We start from the raw sequence: 13,844 nt of genomic DNA on the forward strand, positions 1-13,844 counted from the left end.
CGGCGTCGCCGCGGTCTATCGCCGTCCCCCTCCCCCGCCCTCGTCGCAAGCCGGGGCGGCCCTGTCCCGACCGGACCCGGGGCGGCCGCGCGTGCCCTACTGCCTCCGACGCCTCAGCCCGCCCGCCCCCACACGCGCGCGCGCGTCGCCGCAATCGCCGTCCCCGTCCTCCCCCGTCGCGACGGCATCGCGGGCCTGCCGCCTCCGCCCCGCCCGCAACCCCTGGCCGCCATTGACTGGGTCTCAAGGTACGAGCTTGCTCCCGTCCATCGATTGGTTGAGTCCCACCGACCCGACGATCCAAAAAAGAGAGAGAAATTCCCAGACCTTCGCGATTTCTGTGTGCGCGCCGTCTAGAATCTAGATCCGTTCCCCTGTCTCCGTTTATCTGTTCGTCCGCGGGTCTGATTGCTGAATTGTGGGGGAAAGACGGCGGATTTCGAGTGTCCCGCATCAATTTCTTCCGCTGACTGATTGATTGATGATTGATTGCGCGTGCGTTGCTGATTCGGCTGTTTGTTTGACCAGCTGCGGAGTCCCCCTGGTGAAGATTGATGATGGCCAACCACGAGCTGGTTCTTGGGCACGGGCAGGACGCCGCGGAGCTGGCGCTGGGGCAGAGCCACCACGACTTCGGGCAGGATCATCATCACCACCACCATCATCATGTGCTCGGCCTGGGCCACAGCCACGATCTCGGCCTAGGCCATCCGCACGACCACGATCTCGTCCTCGGCCAGTCGCACGACCACGAGCATGATCATGATCTCGTCCTCGGCCACCACCACGACGGCCAGCTCATCCTCAGGCACGACCACCACCATGGCCACACCAGTGATCTTGCTCTGGGGCAAGGGCATGAGGACGAGTCGATGGACGACGGGGAAGACCACCATGATCTCGGCGATTTGGCGCTCACCGAGCCTCATCCCCTCGGCGAGGACGATAATCTTGATCATCTCTCGCTTGAGCAAGCCCACGACCTTGCCCTCGAGCCGGGCGATGACTACTCGCAGGGCCCTCTTGCCGTTGCCCCAGTCGTCCAGTCACGGATGATGGTTGTGAGCACCGAGTTTCAGCTTGTGGTGGGGCAGGAGTTCCCGGATGTCATGAGCTGCCGCAGGGCTATCCGCAACACTGCCATTGCCTGCCACTTCGAGATTCAGACGGTCAAGTCTGACAAGACACGCTTCACTGCCAAGTGTGCTGCTGAGGGCTGCCCGTGGCGAATCCACGCTGCAAAGCTTCCTGGAGTGCCCACTTTCTCCATCAGGACTATACTTGACAAACATACTTGTGTGGGGATAACCCATCTTGGCCACCAGCAGGCATCTGTTCAGTGGGTTGCAAGTACAGTCGAAGAGAGGCTGCGAGAGAATCCACACTGCAAGCCTAAGGAAATTCTGGAAGAAATACACAAGTCACATGGGATCACACTATCGTACAAGCAAGCCTGGAGAGGGAAAGAGCGGATCATGGCAGCAGTTCGAGGGTCTTTTGAAGAAGGATACCGAATCCTGCCTGAGTACTGTAGGCAGGTGGAAAGAACAAACCCAGGAAGCATCGCTAGGGTCTATGGGAACCCAGATGATAACTGCTTCCGGCGGCTCTTCATATCGTTCTATGCGTCGATATATGGTTTTGTAAATGCATGCCGTCCGCTCATTGGTCTTGATAGAACTACTCTGAAAAACAAGTATCTTGGTACCTTGTTTCTTGCCTCTGCTTTTGATGGTGATGGTGCTCTGTTTCCTCTGGCGTTTGGTGTGGTTGATGAGGAAACAGATGAGAACTGGATATGGTTTTTGTCTGAGCTGCATGAGTTGCTGGAGAAGAACACAGAGAACATGCCGAGGCTCACAATTTTGTCAGACAGGCGCAAGGGTATTGTTGATGGAGTCGATTTCAACTTCCCAACTGCATTCCATGGGTTCTGTATGCGCCATGTCAGTGAAACTTTCCGGAAAGAGTTCAACAATTCAGTGCTTGTCAACCTTCTCTGGGAAGCTGCCAATGCGCTGACTGTGATAGAGTTTGAAACTAAGCTGCTAGAGATAGAGGACACATCACAAGAGGCTGTTTGTTGGATCAGACGCCTTCCTCCTCGCCTCTGGGCCACCGCTTACTTTGAGGGGATACGATATGGTCACCTGACAGCAAATATCATGGAGTCGATGAATTCTTGGATACTGGACGCGTCTGTCCTTCCCATAAATCAGATGATGGAGGTCCTTCGTCGGCAGCTCATGACGTGGTTCAACGAGCGGCGTGAAGCGAGCATGCAGTGGGCAACCATCCTCGTGCCGACGGCCGAGCGCCGCGTGCAGGAGGCCATCGAGCGCGCGCGGGGCTTCCAGGTGGCCCGCGCGAACGAGGCGGAGTTCGAGGTCATCTCGCCCCACGAGGGGACGAACGTGGTGGACATCCGCAACAGGTGCTGCCTGTGCCGCGGGTGGCAGCTGTATGGCGCGCCGTGCTCCCACGGCGTGGCGGCGCTGCTCTCGTGCAGGCAGAACGTGCACCGCTACACGGAGAGCTGCTTCACGGTCGCGACGTACCGCAAGACCTACTCGCAGACCATACACCCGATCCCGGACAAGACCCTCTGGAACGAGGGCCAGCCCGCTGAGGACAGGCTGGAGGTGATCATCAACCCGCCAAAGTCGCTTCGCCCTCCCGGGCGGCCGAGGAAGATGAGGGTCCGCGCGGAGGACCTGGGCCGGGTCAAGCGGGTCGTGCACTGCAGCCGCTGCAACCAGACGGGCCACTTCAGGACCACCTGCGCCGCTCCCATATGAGCTTCCGAGGCACAGCTGCTGCTGGTGGTGGTGGTGTGAATGAAGAAGAACAAGTTAGAAGTTGGCGCCTATTATGCAAACTTCCTGCTTGCAGATTAGTGTTCCTTTTTGGTTATACAGTGCTAGGTTACATACTGCTGTTGGTTTAGCCGCGACGATGATGGTGATTTAATAATAATGCCGTTAACTTATGCTTGCCCTGCTAGTCTAGACCAAGGGAAAATATAAGAGTAATTATGTGTGCTCAGGCAGGAGCTGGCTGCTCCATGGAACGATTGAATTATGTATGTGACCCCTGAATCAAATGGCACGTACTGGAATGGACCCTGATGTTGGTTGTGCAACCTGTGGTGAAGCATACATGTTCCAGTTCTTTCTGCATCTACATTGTGATGTGTTTCTTTTGCTCCCATGTGTATATGCTGTAGCTGTGTTGCTACTGCATTTTCTTGATCCTTGTGTTTTCTTGTTTGCTGGTATACCTGTATAGTATGGATTCATTCATCGTCGTTTATGGTGTTGAGTGAGTCTTGTTGATCCTGATGTGTTTTGTCAGGTCTTACCTGTGAAGTGAAGTGACAGAGTTCCACATGAAAATCTGCAGGAAACAGGGCAGCAACTGATGATGATTCTGGGAAGTTGATGCATCCCAAAAGTGACCAGATTGGCAGATTCATTCAGCAAGATCCATCATCATCACCCAGATTGAAATTTCTACTGAAGGGGGTGTTGAGTTGTGTATTTTTGTACCACTTGTAACGTTATATTGGCATGTTGTAACGATCCTAGATTGTAGGATCTGAGGGCCTGCGTGCCACATCTCTCGGGACTCTCTCTCCCTCTATATGTATACCCGATGTGTAACAGAATCAATTAAGGGAATTTTGCACAATCACTTTCCAACTTGGTATCAGTCGCCAGGACTCTTTCCATGGCCGCGGACGACTCCTCCTCCTCCTCCGCCGCCACGAGCTCGGCCACGTCGCCGGGCACCCTCTCCTCCTCCTCTTCGGCGCCTGCCGCTGGCACCTCCCCGGCTACCGCCTCGACCAACCCTCCCTTCGTCTTCGGCACGTCCCCCAACCTCTTCAGCGGCTCCTCCCCTGCCCCGACTTCTCAGTTCGCCCCTCTTTGCACCACCGCCGGCTCCTCCCTTGCGCCACCACCGGCCCCCGCCGCTCCACATCCCATTTTCCGTGATCACATCACGAACCACATTAAGTTTCTTCTCCACCCTGCCGATCACAATTATCACAAGTGGAAGACTTTCTTCCTGATGGTCCTGGTTCGCTATGGCGTCTCCTACCTCCTCGACCACCCTCCACCTCCCAATGCTCCGTCCCAGTACCTTGAGCTCGACGCCCACATCGTTCTGTGGATCTATGCCACTCTCTCGGACACCATGTGTGACCACGTTGTTGGAGCCACCACCTACGCCCTCTGGAACAAGATCAAAGATTTCTTCCTCGCCAATCGCGACGCCCGCTTCATGATCCTCAACCGCCAATACCGTAACCTCAAGCAGGGTGATCTATCGGTGTCGGAGTACACCCGCCGTCTCAAACTCCTTACCGACGCTCTCGCCGATATCGACCACGCCGTCACCGAGGTGGATCTCACCACGCAGTTTCTTCACGGCCTCGACAAGCGGCTCGACACCATCCGTGTCGTCCTCGGCGACCAGGGCCTCCCCTTCGACACCGTCCTCTCTCGCTTTGTCCTTGTGGAGGAGTCGCAGGCATAGCGCGCTGCGGAGGAAGGCGCCTCCGCGTTCGCCATGGCGGGCGGCAGCTCTTCAGGCGGTGGTTCTTCGGCCGGCTCCTCTGGCGGTCGCGGCTCGGGCGACCGTGCGGCCGATCGCTCCTACGATCGCGCCCCCGACGCCCCTCACCCGCCGTCCAACTCGTCTGGTCGCGGGCGTGGTGACCGCTCTGGCGACGGTGGTGACCGTGGCCGTGGCTGCGGGCGCGGGCGCGGGCGTGGCCGTGGACGCGGCGATCACTCCGGGCGCGGTCAGCAGGCGCCGCAGTTCTCTCCCTTCACGGGGTATTTCGCCCCGTACGGGATGGCTCTCCCGACACTCCGCCCTGGCTGGATCCCGCCGAACGCCGCCGACGTTCTTGGGCCCCGACCCGGTGCTCACGCCCATGCTTACCCTGCCTTCACGCCCTCGCCGGTGCCGTCCACTCCATACTACCAGCCGCCACACGCCCATCCCTCATGGGACCACCTCGCCATGCTCAACGCCGCCTTCAGCAACGGCGGCTGCGCCACGCCACCGGCTCCCGAGTGGTATCTCGACAGTGGCGCGTCCTCGCACGTGACAGGCACCCAAGGTAACCTGACCTCGTTGAGTTCTTCATTCTCGCATTTACCTTCTAGCATTGTTATCGGTAATGGGCATCATCTTCCTGTCACTGCCACGGGCTCTACCACCCTCTCCCCTCATGATTTTCGTCTCACTGACATCCTTGTCTCCCCAAACGTAGTCACCAGCCTCATTTCTGTTCGTAAATTTACTAAAGATAATTCTTGCTCTATTGAGTTTTACCCGTGTGGTTTTCTTGTGAAGCATCTTCGCACTCGACGAGTTCTCATGATCTCCGTTAGCCATGGCGATCTCTACCCCTTCATTGGCAATAAACCGGCGCCGGCGTCCGCTCTCCTCGCCGGCACACCCGCGGACTTGTGGCATCGTCGCCTTGGGCATCCCGGCGCTCACACTTTTTCTTCCATGTCTCAACATTTTTCGTTAGATTGTAATAAGGATCCTCACTCGCCATGTACTGCTTGCCAACTTGGCCGCCAGCCTCGTTTACCATTTCCCTCTTCCTTTAGCAAAACTTATGCCCCTTTTGATTTAATACACTGTGATTTATGGACGTCACCTGTTGTCAGCTTCTCTGGTTTCCAATACTATCTTGTGGTGCTTGATGATTTTACACATTACTCGTGGACCTTCCCACTTCGCCACAAATCCGAAACTTCCATGGTTCTTCAACGCTTTTTTATGTTTATTTACACCCAATTCCATGTAATCATCAAAAGCATGCAGTGTGACAACGGTGGTGAATTTATCAACTCATCTCTTCGCGCCTTCTTCTCCAACGGCATCGCCTATCGCTTCTCTTGCCCCCATACTTCCCCCCAAAATGGCAAGGCGGAACGCATGATTCACACCACTAATGATGTCATGCGTACCCTTCTTCTTCAAGCCACCCTCACACCACCCTTTTAGGTTGAAGCCCTACACACGGCCACATACCTCCTCAACCGGCGTCCCTCGCGTGTCATTGCGCCCCACACACCTCATTATCCCCTCTATGGTGTTGCCCCCACATATGACCATCTTCGTGTCTTCGGCTGCTTATGCTTCCCGAACCAATACGCCACCATGGCCAACAAGCTCGCCCCCCGGTCGTCCCGCTGCGTTTTCCTTGGCTATGCCCTTGAGCACAAGGGTTACCGGTGCTTTGACCTCGCCACCCGCCGCGTCATCGTCTCTCGCCACGTTATATTCGATGAAACAATTTTTCCATACACGGGAAGCACGCCGGACCACACCACCGTTACGTCCACAAACGATCCCCATGCAGCCCGCCTGCCCAGCCCCGCCTTACCTGGATCCATCCCACCTACCCCGCCTGGACCCCACCACCCATCAGCTTCCGCCCCCAGCCAACCATTTCCTCCCACGCCGCCCGCTGCGCCCGCTCCCTCGTCCCCCGCGTCCGCATCGTCCTCGGATCACGAGCCCACCATCGAATCCAACCAACCCAGTCCCGCCGCATCCCCATCGGATCACGCACCAACCACCCCACCTACCTCGCCCGGTCCCGCCGCATCCCTCTCGGATCGCACGCCCACTCCCGCCCCTGGCTCGCTTGTTCCCAGCGCCTCGCCACTGGCCACTTCATCTGGTCCAACTCCTGTCGCCTCGCCTGGTCCCACTGAATCCTCCTCGACCCGCTCGCCCCCCCAGTACGCCTTCGCCACCTCTTCCACCCCATGCCATTCCCATACAGCCACCCAACAATGCACACCGCATGACCACCCGTGCCAAAACCGGTTACTTAATGCCTAAACGGCTATTTCTTGCTGACGCCTCCTCCACCATCTCACCCATTCCTCCCACGCATAAATCCGCTCTCAAGGATCCCCATTGGCGTCAAGCAATGTTAGATGAGTTTAATGCATTAATGAACAACTTCACTTGGTCTTTGGTCCCTAAGCCTGCAGGTGGGAATGTGGTCACGGGCAAGTGGATTTTTCGGCACAAGTTCAACACGGATGGGTCTTTGGCACGGTACAAGGCACGGTGGGTCGTTCGTGGATTCACACAACAAGAGGGTGTGGACTATGATGAAACTTTCAGTCCGGCGGTCAAGCCAGCAACTATTCGGGTGGTCTTGAGTCTTGCCACCTCTCATTCATGGCCCATCCATCAACTTGACGTCAAGAATGCATTTCTTCATGGTGAGCTCAATGAGACTGTGTATTGCTCGCAACCGGCTGGTTTTGTGGACTCCTCCAAGCCGGACCATGTGTGTCTTCCCCACAAGTCACTCTATGGTCTTAAGCAAGCTCCTCGGACGTGGTTTTTGCGCTTCCAAGCCTTCCTCTTATCTCTTGGGTTTCGGGCATCCAAGAGTGACACCTCCCTCTTCATCCTCCACCATGGTAACTCCCTTGCCTACCTTCTTGTATATGTGGATGACATCATCCTCACCGCGAGCTCTCCTCACACCCTCACCCACATTATCACCTCTCTCAAGCGGGAGTTTGCCATGACTGATCTTGGCACTTTGCACCATTTCCTCGGCATCAATGTTACTACCAACCAGTCCGGCCTCTTCCTATGCCAACAACAGTACACACTAGAGCTTCTTCAACGCGCCAACATGCTCAACTGCAAGCCCGTTTCCACCCCGGTTGACACAAGCTCTAAACTTTCCTCCCATGAAGGCCATCTCCTCTCTAATCCGACCCACTATCGTAGCATCACCGGCGCCTTACAATATCTTACCCTCACACGCCCGGACATCACATATGCCGTCCAACAAGCTTGCTTATTCATGCATGCTCCTCGTGACATACACATGCAGCTTGTGAAGCGCATTCTCCGCTACTTACAAGGCACCTCCCATTATGGTCTTCAGCTTTTTCGATCTCCTTCCAAGGACCTCATTGCATACACCGATGCTGATTGGGCCGGGTGCCCGGATACGCGCAAGTCCACTTCCGGCTTTTGTGTGTTCCTTGGTGCAAACCTCATCTCATGGTCATCCAAGAGGCAGCCCACCATCTCACGATCCAGTGCCGAGGCTGAATATCGTGGTGTTGCAAATTGTGTGGCTGAATCTTGTTGGCTCCGGCACCTTCTTCATGAGCTCAAGGTTCCTCCGACACGTGCCACCGTGGTATATTGTGACAACATCAGTGCTTCCTACCTCGCGAGCAATCCGGTCCAGCATCAACGAACCAAGCACATTGAGATTGATCTACACTTCGTTCGGGATCGAGTGGCTCTTGGCGAAGTGCGCGTCTTGCATGTGCCTTCCAGCTCCCAATATGCCGACATCTTCACCAAGGGCCTGCCCTCGCCATTGTTTACCAATTTTCGGTCCAGCCTGAACATCCTTCCCAATGGAGTTCCGGCTGAAGGGGGTGTTGAGTTGTGTATTTTTGTACCACTTGTAACGTTATATTGGCATGTTGTAACGATCCTAGATTGTAGGATCTGAGGGCCTGCGTGCCACATCTCTCGGGACTCTCTCTCCCTCTATATGTATACCCGATGTGTAACAGAATCAATTAAGGGAATTTTGCACAATCACTTTCCAACTAAGGCATCATCAGGTTTTGACAAGATCTGCTGGGCATATCACCACAAGGTCCTTGGAGCTACAGCGTTCGTCGCTTTCTCTACGGATATACTACGGCTAAGCGCCACCGGGATCGGACCGGCCATGCACAGGCCATGACGGCAGCGCGTCGGCCTGCTAACCTGACAAAAAGGGCAGAAACCTGGCGGCGGCGCGCCGGAGGGTAACGGCTGCCAACGATCGACGCCGGCGCCGGTGGGCCACCCGAGCATGTGTGGCTCTGCCCTGCCGCCTCCGCCGATCTGGCCCTGTTCAACGGTCACACGACATGATGCTCTGGGCTGGTCAGTAAGCTGTTTCAGTCAGGGGATCATTGATCACAGGTTTATTACTGTATCACTTTACCATCTGGAGCATGCTGCTGCGCGGGATGGTGGAGCAGTGATCGGCCTCCGGGAACCTCAGCGCCGGTGTTATCGACGTCGGCGAAGGCCTCATCCAGATGCTCCTGTTCCTGCCGGGGTGCCATGGCGCCGTCGCCTCCTCCTCCTCCGGCATTTCGAACTGGTCCCCAAACAAACAGTTTCAGTTTCAGTGTCAGTGCCTGAAGCAACTCAGTCATGTGTAGCTAGCAACAACAGAATTCAGTGCGTCCTAGGCATACCGTCAGGCTCGTCCTCCGGCTGCCCGGCACGGCTGCGGTGTGGGGGGTGTCGCCGCTGGTGACCATGGAGGGATCGCCACCGCCGGAGCAGCCCAGGCTGAGCTCAAGATCAGGCTCGCCGCCCCAAGCTATAACAAACAATGCCAACAACAATTCATTTTCAGAACAAGCCAAGTCTGCAACCAAAATGAGTTTGTTGTCGTCAGTCAGGGAGCTCACCTTGCAGGCCGAGTGAGCCGTCGCACACCGCCGCTGCCGCCTTGGGCTCGAAGTTGGTCACCGCCTCCTCGCCGCTGCAGTCGAGTGCCGCCTTGTCGTAAGCCCTGGTCATCCAGTCAATCACACAGCACAGGGACGGAAATCATCAGCAAACATGAGATAAGATCATCCGTGGCACAAAAACAGAATGAGCATCAGTGAAGAAACAGGGAGGAGATTGCATACTTTGCAGCGTCCATCTCCGTGTCATACAAGCCAAGGTACACGAACCTGGAATGATCAGCACAGGATCAGTTAAATCTTTTCATGTTCATATCTGTGGGGAATTGACAAGCTCAAACACATTATGCCCTGACGAATCATATGAAGAGAAGGTAGATTGCTCACTTCTTGCCCATGAGCTGGCCGATCCTGGCCTCCCACTTGCCGCACTTGTGCAGGGTGACGCTGCGGAACCTGGAGCTGCCCCTCACGAACCCGGCGCCCTGCCGCCGCAGCACCTGCACCAGCTCCTCCTTGCTCAACATGCTCATCTGCCATGGCAGCCAGCAAGATCAACAGCATGCCGTCGTTGTCAGAAAACAAAGCAGACATTGCTGACGAGGAAGATGCAGATGGTCACCTTGCCGATGTCCTCCTTGTAGTCGTCCAGCACGAAGTTGATGTCGGCCTCCACGCCGCGGAACTTGATCGCCGCCTGGTCGTACGCCCTGAAATTCAGAGAAGTTCATCTTGTTGAGATTTTTATTCTTCAAATCTTATTGTTTTTTCTCAAGACAAAAAACCAATGTGCATTGCTGGTTGGTTAACCTTGCAGCAGCCTGCGCCGTGTCGAATCCTCCTGCAGAAAACAAAAAAAGAAAGGAAAAAGAAAAATAAGAAGAGAGTTATGAACAGAGCATTGAGGAATCAGTAGACCAACATGGAAGAAGAAAGAACTCACCCAGGTACACCTGCTTCCCGCAGTCCCTGCAGATCCAAGAAACACAGATGAGAGACGCAGAGGCATAATAATTAGTACATAAGCAGAAAGATCGAGAGAAGATGGTTTGCGTAATGATCTTGGGAGCTTGCTGCCGCCATGGATTGGAAGGGGCATACCAGATGTGGGACTCCCAGCGGCCGGTGCGGCGGTAGAAGGTGACGCCGCGGTACTGCGAGCTCCGGGACCGCGGCCCGCGCCGGCTCTTGGTCCTCGACGGCGGCCGGGCCCAGTGCGCAGCCGCCCCGCTCCATGCGAGCTCCGGGACCGCGGCGCACCGCTCCGTCGCCTGCTGCTGCGTCGCCGTCCCCGTTGCCACGGCCGCCGCCGCCGTCGGGAAGAGCTGCTGGGTGACGAAGAACGGCCGCGCCGCACTGAAGCCGCCGCCAAAGACCGCCCTGCCAGTTCCAGCTCCTCCCTCCACGCTCGCGTCCTCGTCTCCTCCGTGGAAGAAGGCCGCTCGCCTCTCGGTGGCCGTCGACGCCATGGCCGGGTGCATGTGTCTGTCTTCGGCTCTGCGCGCGCGTCCTCGGCTCCGACCGATCGATGGATGGCTTGGACGTGATGGTGATGGAGTATATACCAAGCAGAAGCAGAGCAGTAGCTGGTGGCAGCTCCCTGTCACGTCCACTCCGCTCTGTGTGCGTGCAAGTGTGTGTGTGTGTGTGTGTGAGCAGTTGCTGGCGCTGTGATAAAGAATCTGCAGGGCTTGTGTTTGGGCAGCTGCTGATGCCGATGCCGATGCAGATGGCCTGCCTCTGCGTGTCTGCCCGCCAGAGGAAAGGGAAGGGAAGGAAAAGATTTCTCTCAGCCACGCCTCTTCTTTTCATGGATATTTCCCTCCATCCACCAGACCATCGCCCATGACCCTTTCCGTCTTTCATGTACCACTCCCTCGGTTCGGCATCCACAACTGTCACGAGCACGATGCTCCCCGGGTGAGCAGTAAAATCCCCCCAAAAAATAAAATAGCAAAAAGGAAAGCAACTCCGAAATTTTTGAGCATCAAAGATGAACACGTATTCTAAGGGCGCGCAAAATCTCATGATGATTCGACGTTGGAGGAGTTCAGAACAGAGAAAAAACAAAACCATTGCTCCAAAAAAACAGGCATTTCTCAAAACGTAGATGGCCTCGACACTCCTTCAAAGTATGGAAATGTAACACAATCTGCTTGTCATTGATTTTGCAAATATCTCACGCTCAACAAAGCAAATCATAAGATCATTGAGCTAATCATCACCCATCTTATTTCAAAGGTCTGTCTTTATAATGTTCATTAATGACCGAAAAACCCATCAACTGAACTTTTTGGCACCGGCAATATCAACGCAAGTGTAATGAGGTGATAAATCGATGAAAATACCAAATGTTGTCTAGTTTGCACCAACTTGAGAACAAAACAACTCAAACAGTCACAAGCCAAGAATTCAGGGCTCTTTTCATAACGTCAATATAAATGTTGAGTTGACCAGTCAAGAGAAATGCTCTTGTGAAGAGAAATCAATAGAGTAAATATATGCAAGCTCACCTATCTTATCGTGATCAATGTTTCTCAATGAGTCTCTAAGATCAAAGCAAGCAATGCACTTTGACAACCGCGTGGAAGTTTCACCAAATCGATTATTCATCTCAACTATGCTTCCATCCAACATCTCACTGATATGGTTAATTACCTTGTAATGATGGAAGCAAGTAACCATTTTGCGTGAGCTTCTTGGGTAACCTCTAGCTGAATGTTGCCATCCACATTGGGCACTTAACTTTTGTAATAGTCTTTTCATTGATATAATCATATTCTTAGCAACAACTATGATTGGATCGTTTGGAGCCTTTTTCGTTTGAGGGACACTGATGGGCAGACTGTTCGATAGAAATTGGGTCGGCAAACGCAACCCAGTGCAGATAAAAATCCAAACACTTTTTCCCCCATGTCGTATCATGTCGTATTTCCTGGCAGAAACAAATAACTAGGTGCTGCCCCCATTAAAACTCCTCGCCGCTCGCTATCTTCTGCCTATTGGAGGAAGCTGGCTAGGGGGGAGGTGGGGGTGCTCCGCCACCGCTGACCCAAGGCGGATGCCCAACTTGCCCCAGTGTTGGATCCGCCATTGTCAGGCGCTATAGTTTTGAAGTCAAATTGATGGTTAAAGTTAAATCTTGAAAAATGTGTGCACCTTATAAGCTGGAATTGAGCGAGTGATTAGGTGCTCGCATATATTTAACAACTTTGTGCATCAGGTAGTAAGCTGTTGCTCGCTCCACTACAAGTACTTGTCCATTTTAGACATGGATATGCTCTTTGAGATGCAACTTTGAACTTGCTAGTAGAAAAATATAGATACATCTAGAATAGGGTTTCAACGACTCGCTAGCATGAATGCCTCTCCACCCCATCCCTATCCTCTCTTCCTAGACGCCTCACCACAAACCCCTCCTTTCTCCTACTTCACAGCCACATTGCTCCATCCCACCCTACTGGTGGTGCTAGCTAGATCCGGGCGTTCAACGTAATCGTTGGCCACTCACTGTATGTGAGGCACCATTGCAATGATCTTTCAATGTCACCTTGTTTCCTCCTCACATCCCGTTTCATCCTCCACCGTCCTTCCTAAAATCGCTCTTTCTCAAATAGGTTGCTCCGCAAGTCGTTTGCTCGATACCCCCTGCCCAGCACCCCTCCAACAAAAAAAGAATCACATACTTATAACCATGATAAATCGAGTGATGTTGTCTTCACTCAATTATCAAGCAATAACCTTGTATATATGTCACGGTTAGAAAAATGGATTGCATGCTTTATAGTTTCTAGAATGTTGCATGTTCAAAACAACAGAATTATCATTGTACTTACTAGCTGCGAGTTCATATCATTCAAATGTCAGATGTCTGATCCAAGGAGAATATCGGGTGCTCAAGCACCTTCTGATGCACCCATGCTTAGGGGGCTCCTTTGCCCGCTGGATCATAGATCCAGCGGTAGCAGGGAGAGCTCGCACAAATTTACAAAAATCTCACTGGGAAGTCATGTAATTTCGGGAGGTCCAACAGCTCCGACAGTAAATAGAGGATCTATAATCCAGTGGCGTGGGAGGTCCCGTATAGCATGGTAGCATGGGGGGTGGAAGCACCTAATGCTCTCCTGCCTGATCCAATACAACACACATTCCATCCTCACAAAAGCCACCGTTCCAAGGATAAAATGAAACATTTGAAATTTTGACCAGTAATATTCAGGGCTGAGATCCCACGTAACAGTCCGCACGTACCGACTACTGTACGTCCGCCCGACGTGAACCACGTCGAAACACACCACGCATGCATCGCCCCACACATCCATATATTGCCATCAATGA

General features: G+C 54.0%; 2 protein-coding genes across 2 annotated transcripts; one reads left to right on the forward strand and one right to left on the reverse strand.

Moving 5' to 3' along the window:
* The first annotated feature begins 49 nt into the window (after positions 1–49).
* Positions 50–3,204, forward strand: LOC119329656. The gene is made up of 2 exons (XM_037602718.1): positions 50–248; positions 529–3,204. The coding sequence occupies exon 2, from the start codon at positions 555–557 to the stop codon at positions 2,796–2,798; it is 2,244 nt and encodes a 747-aa protein (XP_037458615.1). The 5' UTR covers positions 50–248; positions 529–554; the 3' UTR covers positions 2,799–3,204.
* Positions 3,205–8,612: 5,408 nt separating this feature from the next.
* Positions 8,613–11,171, reverse strand: LOC119331432 (APETALA2-like protein 4). Its single transcript, XM_037604586.1, has 10 exons — positions 10,608–11,171; positions 10,450–10,475; positions 10,317–10,347; positions 10,129–10,216; positions 9,894–10,039; positions 9,732–9,776; positions 9,507–9,610; positions 9,288–9,415; positions 9,029–9,187; positions 8,613–8,931 (listed from the first exon to the last, which is right to left on the reverse strand). The coding sequence occupies exons 1-10, from the start codon at positions 10,985–10,987 to the stop codon at positions 8,683–8,685; spliced, it is 1,356 nt and encodes a 451-aa protein (XP_037460483.1). The 5' UTR covers positions 10,988–11,171; the 3' UTR covers positions 8,613–8,682.
* Positions 11,172–13,844: the final 2,673 nt, after the last annotated feature.

This window comes from Triticum dicoccoides, chromosome 7A (assembly GCF_002162155.2).
Source record: "Triticum dicoccoides isolate Atlit2015 ecotype Zavitan chromosome 7A, WEW_v2.0, whole genome shotgun sequence".
Lineage (NCBI taxonomy): Eukaryota > Viridiplantae > Streptophyta > Magnoliopsida > Poales > Poaceae > Triticum > Triticum dicoccoides.

Coding starts and splice junctions, on each gene's coding strand:
- LOC119329656 (XM_037602718.1), top strand. CDS start 555: ATGATGGCCAACCACGAGCTGGTTCTTGGGCACGGGCAGGACGCCGCG.
- LOC119331432 (XM_037604586.1), bottom strand. CDS start 10,987: ATGCACCCGGCCATGGCGTCGACGGCCACCGAGAGGCGAGCGGCCTTC. Junction 10,476..10,607: donor CGCTGGGAGTCCCACATCTG/GTATGCCCCTTC, acceptor TTGGATCTGCAG/GGACTGCGGGAAGCAGGTGT. Junction 10,217..10,316: donor ACGGCGCAGGCTGCTGCAAG/GTTAACCAACCA, acceptor TCTGAATTTCAG/GGCGTACGACCAGGCGGCGA.